Source organism: Martes martes, assembly GCF_963455335.1.
Source record: "Martes martes genome assembly, chromosome: 7".
In the NCBI taxonomy this organism is placed as follows: Eukaryota; Metazoa; Chordata; class Mammalia; order Carnivora; family Mustelidae; genus Martes; species Martes martes.
Genome location: NC_137894.1, coordinates 61,588,629 through 61,609,487, shown reverse-complemented (window position 1 = coordinate 61,609,487; position 20,859 = coordinate 61,588,629). Strand labels below are relative to the sequence as shown.

Genomic DNA, 20,859 nt, shown 5'->3' with positions numbered 1-20,859 from the left:
ACCACAGATTTGCACTATTCTTACCTGTAATTCAGTAGTTTTCTTGAATAAATGTCTTGGTTTATTATATGACTCTGGTCTATTTTTAGAGCAGAAAAATGGTTGTTTTGACATTTGGTGCAGGTTTACGGTTGTTTTTGGGGGGGGGGGGAAGGATTTGTTGATCTACTTATTCCTAGTAGAAGTAAATCTACTTTTTAAGAGAAGAAATCGTCATAATAGAAGTAAATCTTCTATGTTTTTATTTTAATGCTTATTTTCATTTCAATCTTACTTCTTATTTTAATGCTTATATTGATCACATAGATATAAAAGTACTTTAAAATGTTATAAGTAAAATATAAGTTGAAGATATTTTGATTAGTCTTTATGAACTGTCTCTACCCCTTCTTGGTGTAGAGCTTAGTAGATTATATGTAGGTCCTCCTTATAACATTAGGTCAAAGTAGAGGGCCTGTAAATGGAAAGTTAGGAAGAAAGGAAAAGAAATAAGAACACAAGAAATCAAAGGGACAAGGAAAGGAAGAAATCTAAGCAAATAAAGGAGTAACCAACCTGTGTATAGTAGATAGTGAAGATGGCATGGGATCTGCTGCTGGCCTCGTGAACATGAGTAGCTGCTGTGATTCTATGTACATAAAGGAAAACAATTAGGATAAGTATTGTTTATCTACAGCGGATCTTTAATGGGGAAAAAAAGAAATGTTAGTGCCAAGGTTCACAGGTGAGAATCATAAAACACCCATATTTAGTCCAGTTTAGTTAGGAGAGTGATCCAAAGATGGCAGAAGCATCATTCTAGGTACTGATATCTGAGAATAAAATGCAGTGTAGCTTCATATTAAACCACGTTAGAACACATTTTAAGCAATAGAAGCAAAAATCAGAGTTGAAAAAGGGGAATACTAGAGTGTCATCAACGTGGAAGAATACCCCTAAAACAGACCCAGTTAAGTAGGACAAATGGAGGTAGAAAGCTTGCTGGAGAAGCATCAAAGAGAAAGTAAAATGTGAGTAAACACTAAATATTAGTCTTACAGTGTCAGAAAGGAATTTGAAATGAGATCTTGAATTATGTCAATGTCATACTTAAGCCAGGTGAAATTCAAAGTCTTCTTCAGAAATTCATTGCAATATTAATCATATTAATCCTTAAAGTCAGAAGAGCCTTCGCTTCATCTAAATCTAAGTCAATCATATTTCAGCTTAAGATCATGTCATTGACTTCTGTCCTCAGAGGAGCTGGAGAATTTAAGAAGAGTCAAACTCCAAAGTCGGGCCTCATGATTCAAGGATAGAGAAGGTGAAGCCTGACACTTCAAGATCAAGGAACCCAGGGTATCCTGAAGACCAGAGGCAAGTGCCTCCAGGATAGTTTCATGAAACCCAAGGAACAGAATGTTAAATTTAAAGGTCTTCCTTTACAGTCAATTAACTTGGACTTGCTACTAATAGGGTAAAAAGAAGACTAAATACCAACGTTTTTTCCAGGTAAAAAAAGGCTATTCTTTCAGGCATATACTAATAACAGTCTGGGTATTTCCTAGTAACTAAAAATATGCAATATTATCACAATTTACAATAGTTTATAGGAAAGTCTACAGTGCTTATTCATAGCAGATTCAAAACAGTCTTTTGGGGGTAGCATTTACAAGTATGCAAAACTAGAAGAAAAACAATTTTCTGAAACACTTTAAACTATATTGGATCTTATTTCTATCAAGCCTACAGAGAGGACAATGCAGGCAAGAATCTTTTCTTCAGTCAAAAAGTTATGTATTATAAGACAAAGCACAGAGTAACTCTGGGCTTACTGCCCAATATTATTAAATCCAGAACAAACTCCACCTTCACTACTAGTGAGAAATGCACAAAATCTCAGCCACTGCCCCTTATCCTGAGTACATTACTGTTCTGAGAAAGGCCTCCTGATTGTGAATGTGGGAAAGCTGCAAGGAGAAGTATAATCATATACTCCAAAGGGGGATGAGCACACAGGAAAGAAGAGTAAGACTGAAAGAAGGACAGCAACAAATAAACCTGTTACCTGTTTGCTATTCCCTCCTCCAAGAGTTGAATTACTTGCTTATAGTTGGTAACTACATGTTGAGATAAACCTATCAGATTTGTGAGGGAGGAAAAAAGAAAATAAAATTTTTGGTAAAGTTTAACTTCTTCCTGTTGGCCATTAACTTTATCCTATTTTATATCATTTAATAGACAAGGATGAGAGAACTTGACTAAATTCTTTAAGACGGTAAATTATCTTTTTATTTATTTATTTTTTAATGGGAAGCCTATTGTCAAGCATTATGATAGGCTCTGGAAACACAAGTCTCTGCTCTCACAGAAAATGTAGTCCAGAATTCATACAGTGGTTATGCTAATAACAACAAAAAAATGGTAATTCCTTACAATTGAGCTATATAGGGTATAAGAAGAGTTTTTATATTATCTCACTTGTCCCTCACCAAATTGCTAAGGTAAACAGATACTATGTGTCCCACAAGATGGCAGACTCAATTTGACATACAAAACATACAGTATACATGTCCCTACCCAAACGCAGTTTACAATCGTAAGAACTTATACTACACAACATAATATGGCCAAATGCCACAGGAGTAAAAGAGATAATAAATGGTAAGGAGATCAGAGGAGTGGCCAGGGCAGGCTTCATGGAGGGAGTGAGACTTGAATTCAGTCACTGTAGAATGGGTCAGCTTCAGATAGGTGAAGAGGAGCTTAAGGACATGAAAGTAAGTCTTTATGGGTAGTTACTGACCAAGTCAAAAAGTGCCTTCACAACTGAATCAGAGATATAGGGACAGACTAACTTTGGCAGCTCAATTGGTAAATATAATTATGCTAGAAATTAACAAAGCAATTTCAACACTGACTGGATTTCTTTATATTAAGAAATTATTATTAAAACCACAATGAGGTATCACCACATACCTGTCAGAATGGCTAAAATAAAAAACACAAGAAACAACAAATGTTGGTGAGACTGTAGTGAAAAGGAAGCCCTTATGCACTATTGGTGGGAACGGAAACTGGGGCAGACACTGTGAAAAACGGTATGGAGATTCCTTAAAAAATTAGAAAACAGAACTACCATATGGTCCAGTATTTCCACTATTTGCCCAAAGAATAGGAAAACTCTAATTTGAAAAGATATATGCACCCTTACGTTTATAGCAGCATTATTCACAATAGCCAAAATATGGAGGCAGCCCAGTGCCCATCAATAGATGACAAGATAAAGAAAGTGTGGGATATATATACAATTGAATATTATTCAGCCATCAAAAAGAACAAAATCTTGCCTTTTGCAGTGACATGGATAGAACTAGAGGATATTATGCTAAGTGAAATAAGTCAGTCAGAGAAAGACAAATACTATATGATTTCAATCATATATGGAGTTTAAGAAACAGAACAAATGAACATAGGAGAAGGGGAGGAAAAATAAAATAAGATAAAAACAGAGGGAGAGGGGCGCCTGGGTGGCTCAGTGGGTTAAAGCCTCTGCCTTTGGCTCAGGTCATGATCCCAGGGTCCTGGGATCGAGCCCCGCATCGGGTTCTCTGCTCAGCAAGGAGCCTGCTTCCTCCTCTCTCTCTCTGTCTGCCTCTCTGCCTACTTGTGATCTCTGTCTGTCAAATAAATAAATAAAACCTAAAAAAAAAAAAAAAACAAACAGAGGGAGACAAATCATAAATGACTCTTAACTATAGGAAACAAACTGAGGGTTGCTGGAGGGGAAGTAGGTGGGGTAATAGGGTAATTGGGTTATGGGCATTAAAGAGGGCACTTGATGTAATGAGCACTGGGTGTTATATGCAACTGACAGATGACTAAATTCTACCCCTGAAACTTTGTTTTTTAAGTTTTTTAAAGATTTTATTTATTTATTGACAGAGAGAGATCACAAGTAGGCAGAGAGGCAGGCAGAGAGAGAGGGGGAAGCAGGCTCCCCGCTGAGCAGAGAGCCCGATGCGGGGCTCGATCCCAGGAACCTGAGATCATGACCTGAGCTGAAGGCAGAGGCTTAACCCACTGAGCCACCCAGGCGTCCCTTAATACACAATATGATATCTAAATTGAATTTAAATTTTAAAAAATTTTAAAATTATTTCCTGATCTTTAGGAAAAAAACAAAAATCTCAGTGTAATTAACCATATTAGCAGGATAAAACAAAAGTCATATGCTATGGAAAAGCATTTGTAAAAACACAGTAATTTTTTAAAAGATTTTACTTATTTATTTGAGAGAGAGAACACAGAAAGAGAAGCAGACTTCCACTCACCAGAGCCTGATGCAGGGCTCAATCCTAGGACCTGAATTCATGACCTGAGCCAATGGCAGATGCTTAACCATCTGAGCCACCCAAGCACCCCAAAACACAGTAATCTTATTAAAACATTTTTAACACCCCTTCTATTTCCCTTCCCTGCAAATTTAATCCTAAAGTTATCAAGCTGAACAGAGCAAGGTAGGCTACTATGAAGGTGAGGGGCTGCAGTGATGGCTGCAGTGACACAGAGCAGGGTGAAGAGCCTGAAAGGAGGGGGAGTGTGTCCACATAGGGTTGCCTGGTACGGATGGCCAAGACAAGCCTGAGCAGGGTTGTCCACAACCTTGTTTGTTTGGGTCCACACAAAGAGAAGGCCTGGCATGACAGTGGGGTGAGGAGGGTGACTGCACATGTTGCAGCCTGGCCCAGAAAGTCAGAGCCTGAGGGGGCTGAAGGGAGCATCCATGTCAGAGGCAGGGCTTCCATGTCAGAGTGGGGAGGTGGCCCAGCAAAGGGATACAAAGACCAAGAGGGGTATAGAATGCACCTACCCAGTGGGGAGCTATGCGGCAGGCAGCCCCACACAGAGTGCTGGAACTGTGGAGACAGCGCCCAGCAGAGGGTGTCTAAGCACAGCCAGGCAAGGAGGGTATCCACGTGAGAGAGAAGAGCAATGGCAAGGAGACTGATTACATGTAGGAAGGCAGATCAAAGAAGTACTTCCCCTGTTAAATAAAGAAATTACAAGGGTGCCTGAGTGACTCAGTCAGTTGGATGTCCTACTCTTGGTTTCCACTTAGATGCAGTTGTGGGCTCTGTGGGCTCTGTGCTCAGAGGGGGATCTGCTTGAGATTCTCTCTTTTCCTCTGCCCTTCCCTTCGCTTGTGTTCTCTCTTAAATAAATATATGTCCTGAACTGGGCTCCCTGCTCAGCAGGGAGTCTGCTTCTCCCTCTCCCTCTGCACCTCCCTCTGCTTATGTTCTCTCTCACTCTCTCAAATAAATAAATATAATCTTAAACAAAAAGAAAACTAGGGGAAGAAAAGAGAATTCCCTTAATCTGCTATGGCAATGTTTCTCAAAGCTAATCCAAAGACTTAGGCCGGTTCTCAAACTATTATTAGTACATAATGAGATAGATAAAGAAATTTAGCAGCTTTTATAACAATGTGACAGAGTGATTTTATATCTTCTGAACTGTAAAAAAATTGGGGGCTTGTAATTAAGATGTCATTTTCATTTTTCTAGTAACTCATCTTTATTTTACTAAAGTGTTAGTTTCCCATAGCTTGGAATTAAAAATCAAAACAAAAAAAACTGGTCCTTTGCAGGGCACCTGAGTGGCAGTCAGTTAAGTGGCTGACTCTTCATTTCACTCAGGTCATGATCTCAGGGTCCTGGGATCAAGCCCCACCTTAGGCTCCACGCTCGGCAGGGAGTGTACTCGAGGATTCTCTCTCTCCTTCTACCCCATTCCCCACTTGCACGCATGCACACACTCTCTCTCAAATAAATACATCTTTAAAAAACAAACAAACAAACCTGATCCTTTGCTACAGACATTTTTGCAAGTGTGTGATAAAGAATATTTATTAAAGGGGAGTCTGGGTGGTTCAATGTGTTGAGCCTCTGCCTTTGGCTCAGGTCATGATCGTGGGGTCCTGGGATCGAGCCCCGCATCAGGCTCTCTGCTCAGTGGAGAGCTGCTTCCCCCTCTCTGCCTGCCTCTCTGCCTACTTGTGATCTCTTTCTGTCAAATAAATAAATAAAATCTTTTTTTTTTTAAAAAAAGGATATTTATTAAAAACAAACGCTATTGCAGACATCATACTTAATGGTATAACATTGAAGCTTTCCCCTGGAAACAAGACTAAATACTGCTAGCACTTCTATTTAATATGGTACCAGAGGTCTTAGTAAGTGTAGAAAGGCAAAAAGGTTTAAGAAGTTAAAAAAAAAAAAAGAATTAAAAAGAAAAACTTTTGAGCAGATTGAACACACAGAAAATACAAAAAAAACCCACCACCACAACAACAAAAAACTGGGGGCAAGGCAATTACCTACTGCCAACATCTCCTGCTCTGTACCTATCCCTTTATGTTAAGATTAAGATCAAGGCAAAAAACATGATATTATCTTTTCTTCACTTAAATGGCAGCAAGACCCTACAACCACTGGCCTCTCATGTGCTTTGGGCAGGGCTGTGTACACTTCAGATTTCAACTTAACTGGTCATCTAACTAAATAAACTTTTTAATGGAAAGTAATAGGCTACCCCCTTTCTTTTCTTTGCTTTAGGCAACTATCAAGTTCCCAGCTCACAATTCTGAACTAGAACTGTAAGTTCACATATTTATTTCCTGGAACACCCTGAATAGTATAGGTATCTAGCATGTACCAAATAAATTCCCATAGAATTGGTTTCAAAGCAGAAACCACTTTCCACTTAGTAATCATATTCACAGAATATATGAGCCTGAAGATAGAGCTACATAGACACAGATATAGGCAGGCAGATAATACAAACAAATGAATGAGAAAGCAAACATTTAAAGAACTAGAAGTTTGCTGTAGGGGTGCTGGGTGGCTCAGTCAGTTAGGCATCCAATTCTTGATTTCAGCTCAGGACATCATCTCAGGGTTGTGAGATCGAGCCCTGTGTGAGCCTCCATAATCAGCAGGAAGTCTGCTTGAGATTCTTTCCCTCTCCCTCTGTTCCTCCCTCCACTTGCACACATGCATGCTCTCTCTCTCAAATAAATAAATAAAATCTTAAAAGAAGAAGTTCACGGCAGTGCCATCAGAAGGTGGTAATGGAAATAATAGTTCAGTGTGACTATTCAGGGTCTTAGTGTCCCAGGATGGTACTTGAGCTCAAGGCTCCTTCACTAAGAAATGCAAGGACTGTTGACCTATATTTGTCATGATTTATGAAAGTCCAGACCAACTTTCAAAAACATGTAACCCAAAGGACCCAAGAGACCTTTTGCTGGGTAGAATTATTTCCTACCAACCATCCCCCGCCCCCACAAGGGTTTGCTCCATGAAGGTCCAAAAGAGTCCTGAGACTTCAGTCCGGTTCCTATCACTGGCCTTGGGTGTATCACCCAAGCTGAATGATCTTGCATAAGTTCCTACCTTCTCTGGGTTTCAAGTACAATGCCATTCAAAGAATTTATAGGCACAGGTCTCCTTGATGTACAGGATTCCATCCCACTGATCTTTTCCTATCCTAGGCAAGGTTCCCAGTTCCAACCCTGCTCCAACTAGCTGTGTGACTTTGGGAACACCCTGTAGCTTCTTGCAGCTTCATTTTAGCTTCTGTGCAAGGGGGACACTTGGACTACATCTTGGGTCTCCTCTGATTACACCCCATACCACACACACATACGTTAAAATAAAATACAAAAGTAAGAAACTTTGACAGCACTGCATCAACTTCTGGTCTGCCCTCAAAGTACTGCTTTACACAGAAATTTATATGCACAGAGTTTTATGAAGTAAACTACTGGCTCCCAGCAAAGTAAATGGTATTTTTTGTTTGTTTCCAGGCTGCTGTTCATGATGGAACCTTTGGGAAAAGACACAGGTAGCAGAATCTGTAACTGGCACACTCTATTAGCCATGCCCTGAAAAAGAAGAGACCAGCTCCTGATCTTTCGTGTCCATCTCTTTGTTAGGAATTAAATTAGTATATTTCTGAAGGAACAGGAGCATAAAATTCATGTGTTGCTCTTTGTAAAGTGGGCCGAAAGGGTAAAAACTTCCTGTACAAAAGAACACAACTGTTCCTACCTCATAGTAAGACCTAGTCTAGTAGGATAAGACAGATAGTACCAAACACCAAATATCAGTACTTAATAAGGAAGCCGCTCAGACCAGTGCCATGTGTGACAGCTCCTCATCTCCTTATCGCTACCAGTGAGAAAACTACCCTGAAAAGAAGATTAGCTGATCTGAAAATCAGTCCAGGCCCTCTGGACCTGGCACGAAAGACTCCACCTTATTCCATGCCCCTTTCCCCCCTCCTTCACTATTCTTTAGACAAACTGGCCTCTTTGAAACCACCCAGCCCTTCTCTTAGGGCTCTTGCTCATGCTGTTCCTTCTGTCAGAATCATCCTTCCCCTCAGAATACCATTCTTTACATGATTGGCTCTTGAGTCTCCTCAAAGAAGCATTTCATGACCCTGCCATGCAGATGGACTATCTATACTGCCCACTGTTCTTTTCCAACACGACATCTATTTTTTTAATTAGTCTTTATCACAACTTGTAATTAAGTGTTTATTTTCTGCCTCACCCCCACAAGACTATAAGCCTACCTATGAGGGCAGGACTGTCTTTTCTGTTTACGGTTATTTATCCAACATCTAGTACAATAGGTGGCACATAGCAAGTTTCATTATATATTTGTTGAATGAATCCATGACCATTAGGAAAGCTTCCCAGAATTCCATTTGGTCTCAGAGCTCCAGAACCACAGTGGCTCACCTTGTACATAGGGCCCCAACTCTGGATGCTCTCTGACCCGCAGAGTATAGGACTTCTTCTGATCAGATTGCTTCAGCAGATCCCGTACTCGTTCGTTATAGATTTCCAGGAAACTAGAGACACATGGAACAAGGCACATAATCAGATTTTGGAAAATGATGACATCTTTTCAAAATTACATTTTAAAGAAGGCAACATAGTTAGATTTGGAAGAAAGTGGGAAAAGCACTAAGCCAAGAATCAGAAGGCTCTAATTCTTAACCTAGGTCTACCTTTGACACTCTAAGACCTTGACCATGACAGGGTTCGCCCTTGAGTCTCTTTCTACGTGTGCACAATTGTGTTGCCACATTACCTGTCATCACTTCATAGTTGTAGGCTTACAATGTCAGCCTTGATTCAAATTAAGCCTTCAAGAGGCTATTTCAGCATAGTTGTGGGGTATACTGCCACCAACCTATACCTTGATCAGACCACAGAGTTTCAGGCTTGTTTCTTAAGTGATTTTCAAACATCATCTATGACCTCTCAGTGCTCTGTGAAGGCATCTCGAGAGCCACTGCTAAGCAATGAGGAAAGCTAAATGAGAAAGATTCTGGTCCCTACCCCTAATTTAAGTAGGAGAGATCTCATTTTACCTGTTTCATACAATGGGACTCTAAGATATGCTCTATCTTATAGGTACCTGCTGGTATTTAATTCCTTTTTAAAATAATAACATTGCTACAATTCTTGATTACAATCAGCAAAAATTTTGTTAAGAAAACAAACTTCTCACAGAAAGGTCTTCCTCATCAGAACACAGATGTTTGCCTGTGAAGCCAGCGGCCATAAAAAAAAGGTTCCACCTCAGATGAACTCTATGCACTCTTCTTTTATTTATTTATTTTTATTAAATCTTTTTTTTTAAAGATTTTCTTTATTTATTTGACAGAGAGAGAGAGAGATCACAAGCAGGCAGAGAGGCAGGCAGAGAAAGAGAGAAGGAAACAGGCTCCCCGCTGAGCAGAGAGCCTGATGCGGGACTCAATCCCAGGACCCCGAGATCACGACCCGAGCCAAAGGCAGAGGCTTTAACCCACTGAGCCACCCAGGCTGCCTTGTACTCTTCTTTTAAATTGTTTCTCCGTCTTTCTCAGAATTGGACACAGGAAGTCCAGATGTCTCTCAGAATAGTGATTCCCAGATTTCAGGGACAATAAAACATTTAATATACAGGTACATGTTTACACACACACACACACACACACACACACAGGCCTACAAATTTTTACTTCACAAACTTAAAAAAATGTATAAATACTGTTTACTATCATTTAATTTCTTAAAAGGGATTTATTCATTTTGGGGTTATAAAAATGTTCTGGAATTAGATAGCAAGGTGATTGGACAACCTTGTAAATATAAAGAAAAACACTGAAAAATATATACTTCAAAAGCATGAAGTTTATGGTATGTGAATTACATGGGGGTTTTTTTTTGAATATTTTATTTATTTATTTGATAGACAGAGATCACAAGTAGGCAGAGAGGCAGACAGAGAGAGAGGGGGAAGCAGGTTCCCGCCGAGCAGAGAGCCCGATGTGGGGCTCGATCCCAGGACCCTGGTATCGTGACCTGAGCCGAAGGCAGAGGCTTAACCCACTGAGCCACCCAGGGGCCCCATACATTTCATGTTTTTTAAAAAGGACACTGAATCCCCTAAAAAATAAAATAGAAGAAATTAAGGGTAATTGGGCAGCTGGTAACCTTGCACTAACATTTTTACTACAGACTGGTTAAAACTTCACATTGGAGTAACCAGCACTGTCTCGGAACTAGGGCTTAGGAACAACTGACCCAAAGAACAATGCAGCGGGAGCTGGAAGAGAAATTCCAAAAGCTAGTAGTAAACTGTAAGGAAAGTGAAGAAAAGGAAAACAGACAGCCAGGGCAAGCTGATCCACATGAAACACCCGTCCGTTAAGTGTAGGGATAGGAATTAAGTTTCCTACAACCCAAAGATCTAAGTATGTTTGTCCTCTCCCTGTACTGCAAAATATTTCTTCTGTGGCTTTTCTCCGTTCCTCTGGATGACTCTTGATGCAAAGAGAGGACAGCTGAACATGCTGGAATTTGGAGTAGAAATGGAAATCTTTTAGGCCCCAGAGCCTGAAAGATTCTTACCTTATTTTTATCCTACAAGAGGAAGGCAGTGGGGCATAGTCCTCCCTGATGAAGAGACCCTGCACAAACCAGAGGGTTGGAGTTTCAGTAAAGGGAGTGTACAAAGAAGGTCTACTTTGATAGTATCTAGTTAAAATAGAGTCTATACCTCACATATCCGTGGCGTCAGCCCAACAGAAGCCTGGAGAACAGAAGAAAGGAAAGCATTACTGTTCACTCACAGAAAAACTCTCCCCCAACACCCAGAAACCAAGGTTGCAGGGGATGGGCACATGGGCTTCCTGCACTAGCCTCCTCACTTTAGGGAGTTTCACTGGTGGTATGTAGAAGACTATTTGCCTGGCTCTCAGGAGATACTCAGGAGGGAGGCAAGTACCAGCTGAGAGGCAGATTATTACCATAAGAAGGAAGAGAGGAGAAGCTAACAAATCCAGGTACCTGCTTTCACACAATAAAGGTTACATCCTTCTTGGATAAACCAATTTACCACTGTGGTCCCTTCCGGAAACTTTCTATCCCTATATACACAGGAGAACTAGAGTACATGGGTGTTTAAAATACACATTTAAGGAAAAGCAGCTTCTTTTTTCATCTTGGGTCCACTGCTAACTTGTATGTAGGTTAAAGGTTTCACACCCCTGGTTTAATGGACATTTTCTTCTTTCTTCAAATATATAAAAGCACACTAAACATAGACATAGTAAGCAACAAGCTGAGCACAAAATACAGATAATCTTTTGGGAGAAAAGTGTCGCAGAGAATGTCCCGGGGTAGTGTTATTTGTCACCTGCCACACCAGTTCAACTCACCAAGATACTTCTAAACATAAAACAAAGAGGTATGCTTAAGGACCTCTACCTTCTCAATTCTCCATGACAAAGTAAGGCTCTCATAAGTCCTTCACACTTTTTAAGCCTTCAACCCAGTAGGTAGTTCTCCTGCTTCTTTCCAATACTCAGATCTAACACGCATAGCCCCATTTATGCATAGCCCTAAGCAACACTTCAGATTCAGTCTGGGGCTTGTGTTAAAAAGCTTCAAGTGATGAACTTGGAAATGATATGAGAAATGCAAAACGACTGGCAAGGTCAGCTTCATCAAAGGGAGTTATGTAATTCTAAGATTCTTCAAGGTTTAATAAAGAGGGGCTAATTATTCAAAGTTCATCTTTCAATTAAAGGACCAAACCCATTCTTAATACAAAAGAGAGCCCATTAAATCTTATTAAAGTTCAATAATTACTAAATTAGCACTCTTTCTCTCAGTAACAAAGACAGCGTGAGATTCAGGCTTGCTGCGGCAATAGAAAGAGATCATATTCCAATACCAATACTCACTGGGGTCCCCAGCATGGTGTATGTCTTCCCAGAGCCTGTCTGCCCATAGGCAAAAAGGCAGATGTTGTAGCCTTTAGCAGCTCCAGACAATACTTCAGTCCCCAAATCCTGGAAAACCTGTCACAACGAAAGTAGAAAGCACATCAATGTAGTTCTTCCCATACCAGATTAAGGAACCATATCATTTTGAAATTTATGTCTAGCATTGTGCCCGGCATACAGTAAGCACTTTAAAATATATTTGAATGAATACATTTTTCTTAGCAATCTTTTTTCTGAAACTGAATTGATTCTTGAAATATTATAGGGAATTTATAGTCACCTGTGTTTGAAACACTTTATTTTTAGATTAAAAATAACCCAAGGATTAGTTGGAAGAGCATGCGACACTAGATCTGGGCATCATGAGTTCGAACCCCACATTGGGTATAGAGATAACTTAAACAAAGAAAATTTTTAAAAACTTAAAAAATGAACAAATAGCCCTGAGTAGTGATGTATGGAAATGATGAATCACTATACTGTACACCTAAAACTAATAAAACACTGTATGTCAACTAACTGGAATTAAAAACGTAAAAAAAAAAAATCCAGAGTTGTACTGACACTTTATTTTAAATAGAAATTCAATTAATTAACATATAGTGTATTACTAGTTTTAGAGGTAGAGTTCAGTGATTCATCAGTTGCATATAACACCCAGTGCTCATTACATCACACGCCCTCTTTAATGCCCATCACCCAGTTAATCCATCCCCCCACCCACCTTCCTTCTGGCAACCCTGTTTGTGTCCTATAATCAAGAGTCTCTTATGGGGGCTCAGTCAGTTAAGCATCTGCCTTCAGCTCAGGACATGATCCCAGGGTCCTGGAATCGAGCCCCGTGTCAGGTTCTCTGCTCAGTGGGGAGGCTGCTTCTCCCTTTCCCTATGTCTGCCACTCCCTCTGCTTGCATGCATGCCATCTCTGTCAAACAAATAAATAAAATCTTTAAAAAAAAGAAGTCTCAGGGCACCTGGTGGCTCAGTTGGTTGAGGGACTGCCTTCGGCTCAGGTCATGATCCCAGAGTCCTGGGACTGAGTCCCACATCAGGCTCCCAGCTTCATGGGGAGTCCACTTCTCCCTCTGACCTTCTCAGCTCTCATGCTCTCTCCTCTCTCTCTCTCCCAAACAAATAAATAAAATCTTAAAAAAAAGAAAAAAAGAAGTCTCATGGTTTGTCTCCCAAGGTTGACATAAGGTTAATACCATTTATGGATCTATTGACCCATCCTCTCTCCAAACTTGTGATAATCTGTATAGAAAACCAGAGAGGGAAACAAACCATAAGAGACTCTTAATCTTAATCTTGCTGGAGGAGAGGGGGGTGGAAGGGATGGGGTGGCTGAGAGAGGGACATTGGGGAGGGTATGTGCTATGGTGAGTGCTGTGAATTGTGTAAGACTGATGAATCACAGACCTGTACCCCTGAAACAATACATTATATGTTAATAAAAAAATCCAACAACACATTGCTATAATTATTTTTATATCATTTAAAATCTTTCAGAGAAGGTATATATTTATACAGTTTGTTATATTAACTATATTAACCATTTCTTAAATGTTTTTTGCACTGCATTAACATGTAGAAATCCAAAGAGATTTTTTTTTTCTGTTTGTAGATTCAGGATACTGATTTAAAATGTCCATTATAGACAAAAAATGGAGAACTATCTAATAATGTGTTACATTAGTACACTGTTAAATAAAATTATTTGCTAAAATTAAAAAATGAGAAAAGTAGGGCTGGAGCCTGTTATTTAAAGAGAGAGCATTCATGTAAAATATATAACTTAATGGTGTCTGGAGTTGGGGAAAGTGTTTAAGATGATTTCTCTTCCTCTAAACAGCTACCTATAATTTAATCACTAAGAACACATTTTGGAACTTTCTAGGTTCCAAGCCTGGTTCCTTAGGGAGGTAACCTTACCTCAGTTTCCTCACCTAGAAGACACTACTTCAAAAACTAATGATGCCTTATATGGTGACTAACATAACAAAAAAGTTAAAAAAAAAATAGAGTTTTTAAAAAAGCACCTAAAACTCACTGGGTTTTTGAGAGGATTAATTGTTCTAATATATGGAAAGCATTTAGAACAATGTTTGGAACAAAGTGATCACTAATTAAAGTTTTTCTTGTTATTACACTTTTCCCCCACTGTTTTGTATAAGGACTACTCAGTCATCTTTCTTTCTGATATCCTCATCTATTTTAAAAAGAGCTATGTACTTATTTTGGAAAACAGACACCTGAATACAGATACCATAGTTAATACTTCCCAACTTCACAGATAACTTTTGAAAAACTTCTATTTTCTATCCTACTAAAAATTTACTTCAAAAAACACTTTCATAAACCATTAAAGTAATAAATCATTAAAACTCTTCATATCTTAAAGGTTTTTGCTAGAGCCTAGGTATTATTATTTCCTACCTATAATATGAAAATCATGTCATTTATAGGAGGTTACCTATCCAACGAAATATATTAAGTTCTTGGCCCTTAATACTTTTCCACAGAAAGTCTTCATATATTTTTTTCTTCTGGTTTCTCTTTTGTTTTCTATTGAGGTATATTTGACATAACACTATATTAGTTTCAGGTATACAATATATTATTCAATCTGATATTTACATGTATTCCACAATGATCACAAGTCATTAACATAGATTAGCATACAAAGCTACCAATTTTTTAAAAATCATGATAAGAACTTTGAAGATCCACTCTCCTAGCTGCTTTCAAATATGCAATACAGGGACACCTGGGTGGCTCAGTTGGTTAAGCATGGTCAGCCCAGGTCATGATCCCAGGGTCCTAGGATTGAGTTCCACTGTGGGCTCCTTGCTCAGTGGAGAGCCTGCTTCTCCCTCTGCCTACTCTGCCGGCTACTCCCCCGGCTTTTGCTCTCTAACAAATAAATAAATAAGATCATTTGAAAAATATGCAGTACAGTATTATTAACTATAGTCACTATGCTGTCAATTACATCACCATTATGTATTCACTTTATAACTGGAAATGTGTAGCTTTGACCCACACAGTTCTATTATAAAATGAAGTTGCTATTATAAAGAAATACTTAACAGTTTCTAATTTATCTAAAGGAATATTTATGAGAAAATGGCTTTAAATTCTACGATGTATTTTGTTTAAATTAATATTAAATATTACTTCTCTTGATCTATAAATTCATTGTTAAAATAAAAGGATTCAACTAGAAAACTTTTTTCCTTTTAGTAAAACTGCTGTCTATTTTGTGTGTGTGTGTGTGTGTGTGTGTGTGTGTTACGTTAGTCACCGTTCAATACATCATTATGTAAAACTGGTATCTAATTCAGTAACAGATACCATCTTTACTCACAGAAACAACATTTGAGTATCAACTGTGAGAATTATATAAATCAGGAATTAAAAATGGGGAAAAATGCTGATAAAAATAATCCCACCATCTAGAGATAACCACTGTTAATATTTTGGCATATAGCTTACTCTTTCCAACTTTTGTTCTATTCCTAGATAATACTGAATGTCCCAATCTGGGTCTTAAATTCTGACACAAATATAGTAATTAAGAATACTTGAATATGATGAGAATACTAAACTAAACCTAGGTGTTTTATTTTTTATCTTGTTATAATTATTACAATATTCATAGTTTTCCTTGTGTTTAGTATTTTTTAGTATTTAGTATTTTTTATTTTAAAATTTCTCTTTAATTTTCCAAGTGGGAAGGCATGCTACAGTCCCACCCACCAGATATCCAAATATATCGAAGCCACAGCCCAGACTCTGCTGTCCACTTGGCAGGTGCTACCCAAAGTGCAAGCAAGGTATTTAGGAAGGGAGAAAAAAAGCCTCATCTGTGTCACATTTGCCAAAACAACCCCACAAAATGTCAGGAAACACTGTCCACTTTCCATAAATGTCAGGTAAATTCTGGGCTAGTCCCTCAATCCCACTGTAGGTCATTCATCCTTGGGTCACTACCCAGCATAAATTTTTACAGATGGTCCATTTCCATTTCAAGCCCGGCCAGAAGTTGATCAGCATTTGGATCCTAGTTCAAGTAAGGACCAGATACCATCCCTGGTCTTTTGTAGCAGCTTTATCCAAAGGAAACAGGCAACAGCCTGTATTTAACTTTGACAGATGGAACTAGATTTCCTACTTGGCTTCTCCATATTATAAGGTAAAATACAGAGAAATTTATTTACCATATTCATTCATATTGCAAATGTACACATACACTAAATACCATGGATATTGTTCTTTAAACAGTCTCCAAGGAACCGGAAGTGAAAGAAACAACAGCAGTTCTGAAATGCAAGTAAACACAAATAAGGTCAACTGAAACCTATGCCATACCCAATGAGAGAAAGAAGAATCAATATTCTAAAAGAAACTAGTCTTGACAAGGACAGGTCTCAGAACTAGATTTCTCTTCACCTTGGGAAGCAAATATTTATTAAAATGCCAAAAGGGGGGGTGCGCCTGGGTGGCTCAGTGGGTTAAGCCTCTGCCTTCGGCTCAGGTCATGATCTCAGGGTCCTGGGATTGGGCCCCGCATCGGGCTCTCTGCTCAGCGGGGAGCCTGCTTCCCTTCCTCTCTCTCTCTCCCTGCCTCTCTGCCTACTTGTGATCTCTGTCAAATAAATTTAAAAAATCTTTAAAAAAAAAAAAATGCCAAAAGGGCCCTACCACTGCAGGGGGCACTGTGAGAGACTTGAAAGACATTTAAAACAATGTCTTGGTTCAAAATGAGCTTACCATATGAAGAGACAGACCATGCAGTTAATAAAAAGTTCAATACTAGTACATAGTAAAATATGAATGAAGAGTACATATAAATGTATCTGAGAAGGGAAAATGATTGTGGGCTGGGAGAGTTACAGAAATCTTCATAGCAGAGATGTCACTTTTTCTGCTTCTTAGGCATGTTTTCAGAGATGTCCCTTCTTTAAATTACATCCCCAGATAAAGGCCTCTCCTCTGAATCAACAGTGTCCCCAGGACCCCACGACAAGATCTAAAATGTATCCTTGTCATTTTAATCCTTCAGAAAGTCAGAGTTCTGGCTGAAACAGTAAGACAACCAGGTCACTTTACTCTGAAAAACCTTAGACCACCATTTGCCATCTCTAAAAACCTGTCTGTCAACCTTGGAAAGTTCATGCCTATGACCCAAGATCTCCCACCACAGGAACAACAAACATCCAGGGAAGTAATCCCAGAAACGGCCAAATAAATCTCTCCCCATTCCTTCATTAAAGTTACTTTATTTGAACACGGAGGTATGGGTACAAAAAGGATAGACATCAGGAGCGACATATTCTTAGCCTCAATGCAAGGGTCCCACTGGTAGTGGCAGTGGCCCATTCACATTAAGCAACCCTTTAGTGGTATGTAACTATCACTTCCTAAAATTAATACTACTCTGGGGCGCCTGGGTGGCTCAGTGGGTTAAAGCCTCTGCCTTCAGCTTGGGTCATGATCCCAGAGTCCTGGGATCGAGCCTCACGACAGGCTCTCTGCTCCGCAGGGAGCCTGCTTCCTCCTCTCTCTGCCTGCCTCTCTGCCTACTTGTGATCTCTGTCTGTCAAATAAATAAATAAAATCTTTAAAAAAAAAAAAGAATACTACTCTGTGGCGAGATAAAACAGCATCTTTCTGGAGTTTCTGCTTGGTTTTTATTAAACTAGCCCTCTTCTCACAATGCCCTATAAGGTGCCTGATCCAGGAGATCCCTCCTGAAGAAGGAAGAGGTGGAGACAGAAGGGCTGCAATTTTCTTAACCATGACACAGGACTAAAGACCAGAGTGGCCCCACTTAAAATTTCTCAGACCCTATAGCTACTGTCATCATTACAGAACTAGGGGGCATTTGGAAAAGACCAAAGCATTCAGCCTTTTCCTAACTGGACTCAATATATTGCTTTAGTCAGCAGAAAGAAGGAAGAATAAAGGGTGAAATACACATGCATTTCTATCTCACTTTCTTCTGTACTTATTTTCTATAATGTACACACTGTAATTTGATATCACAATATATGAGCACTTCCAAATCAGGATTAGTCAACATCCCAAAAGAAAACTGGAAGACCTACCCAAATGTTACTGCTGTGCACAATACATTTTCACTGTAGTTCTCCATTTTTCTACAAATATGTAAGTTTTATATGGTTGCTACTCAGAATATATAAGCTCTTGTGTACTGCTTTTCATTCTATATTCCTGAAACACTTAAGGATTTTTAACATTTCTGTTATTCATTTTCACAATTATAATTTTTTAGATTCATAATTTACACAACTATCCTCAAGAGTTAACAATTGACTGCTTTCTTATTCTCATTCAAACATGAGATGAATGAAACCCAAAACTCCCATTAAGAAATACTAGTAGTGGGATGCTTGGCTGGCTCAGTCAGTAGAGCATGCAGCTGTTGATCTCGGGTTTGTGAGTTCAACCCCCATTCTGTGTGTAGAGATTACTTAAAAATAATTTTTTTAAATAAAAATTTTTTAAAAGGAATATTAGTAGCAACTAGTGCTACCGGTTTATAACTGCAATTCAAGATCAATTATTCCCGGTTGTAAGAAAACACAGAAAAAAAACGCAGATTTCACAATTTTTAAGCCCTCAATTTCTAAAATTCTTTGAAATCAACTCACCTTAGTCAAGTACTCCTTACCCTGAAGTAAATTTGCTGAATTGGGTGGGTTACTTTATTTGAATAGAGGTGACAACATTACATTACTTTCAAGTATAAAATACAATTAGACAAGTCTATACATTAAGTTATGTGCACCACAAGTATAGCTACCATCTGTCATCATAAATGCTTTTACAATACCATTGACTGTATTATTTATGCTATACTTTTTACTCACTTACTCCTGTGATTTGTTTATTCCATAACTGGAAGCCTGTATCTCCTACCTCCCCTCACCTATTTTACCCATCTCCCCAGCCCTTTCCCCTTTGGGAACCATCATTTAGTTCTCTGTATTTCCACATATGATTGTGCTTTTTTTCAGTTCCACATATAAGTGAAATTATATGCTATTTGTCTTTCTCAGTCAACATATTTCAAGTAGCATAATCCCTTCTAGGTCCATCCATGTTACTGCAAGTGGCACAATCTCATCTTTTTTAATGGCTGCGTAATATTCCACTGAACACACATACACACACCCCGTTTATTGCAGCATTATTTACAATAGCCAAATTATGGAAGCAGCCCAAGTGTCCAATAGATGAATGCTAACTATACTGGAAATTTAAAAAAAAGTTTAAAAATAAACTCATTGGGATGCATATATCTTTTTGAATTAGTGTTCTTGTTTTCTTTGGGTAAATACCCAGTAGTAGATTTACTGGATCATATGGTAGCTCTATTTTTAATTTTCTGAGGATCCTCCATACTGTTTTCCACAGTGACTATACCAATTTACATTCCAAGAGTACATGACGGTTCCTTTTTCTCCACATTCTTGCCAACACTTGTTTCTTGTGTTTTTTATCTTAGCTATCCTGGCAGGTGTGAGGTAATATCTCACTGTGGTTTTGATTTGCATTTCCCTGATGATTAGTGATATTGAGCACCCTTTCATGTGTCTCTTGGCCATCTGTATGACTTCTTTGAGAAAATGTCTAGACAGGTCTTCTGCCCATCTTTTAATTGGGTTATTTGGCTTTTTAGTGTTGAGCTGTATAAGTTCTTCATATATTTTGGATATTAACCCCTTACTGGATATAGCACTTGTGAATATTTTCTCCCATTCCATAGGTTGCCTTTTCATCTTGTTGATAGTTTCCTTTGCCATGCAGAAGCTTTTTATTTTGATGTAGTCCCAATAGCTTATTTTTTGCTTTTGTTTCCCTTATCTGAGGAGACATACCTAGAAAAATGTTGCTACAGCTTATGTCATATAAATTACTGTCTGTGTTCTAAGATTTTTATGGTTTCAGATCTCACGCTTAGGGCTCTAATCCATTTTGAATTTATTTTTGTGTATGATATTAGAAAGTGGCCCAGTTTTCCATTATGTCACATGTAGCTGTCCAGTTTTCCCAATACCATTTATTGAGGAGAATGCCTTTTCCTCACTGTATATTCTTGCATCCTTTGTCATAGAGTAATAGGCTGTGTAAGTGTGGATTTACATCTGGGCTCTCTATTCTGTTCCATTGATCTATGTGTCTATTTTTGTGCCAGTACCATACTGTTTTGATTACTAGAGCTTTGCAGTGTATCTTGAAATATGGCATTAGGATACCTCTCCTCCAGCTTTACTGTTCTTTCTAAAGATTGTTTTGGCTATTTGGGGTCTTTTGTGGGTTACATACAAATTTTAGTACTGTTTGTTACAGTTTTGTGAAAAATGCTACTGGTATTTTGATAGGGATTGCACTGAATCTATAGATTGCTTTTGGAAGTATAGACATTTTAACAATATTAATTATTCCATTCATGAGCATGGAATATCTTTCCATTTGTACTTTCAATTTCTTT

The 20,859-nt window shown here is 38.6% G+C and overlaps 1 protein-coding gene across 1 annotated transcript in view; it reads right to left on the bottom strand.

Moving 5' to 3' along the window:
* Nucleotides 1-20,859, bottom strand: part of STARD9 (StAR related lipid transfer domain containing 9) — a 129,464-nt gene that overhangs the window by 59,696 nt on the left and 48,909 nt on the right. The window contains exons 4-9 of the mRNA XM_080808186.1: nt 12,298-12,414; nt 11,109-11,141; nt 10,961-11,019; nt 8,795-8,907; nt 2,048-2,117; nt 556-628 (exon numbers count right to left, since the gene is read on the bottom strand). Of these exons, the coding sequence (XP_080664312.1) occupies nt 556-628; nt 2,048-2,117; nt 8,795-8,907; nt 10,961-11,019; nt 11,109-11,141; nt 12,298-12,414 (465 nt within the window). The remainder of the gene's footprint in view (nt 1-555; nt 629-2,047; nt 2,118-8,794; nt 8,908-10,960; nt 11,020-11,108; nt 11,142-12,297; nt 12,415-20,859) is intronic.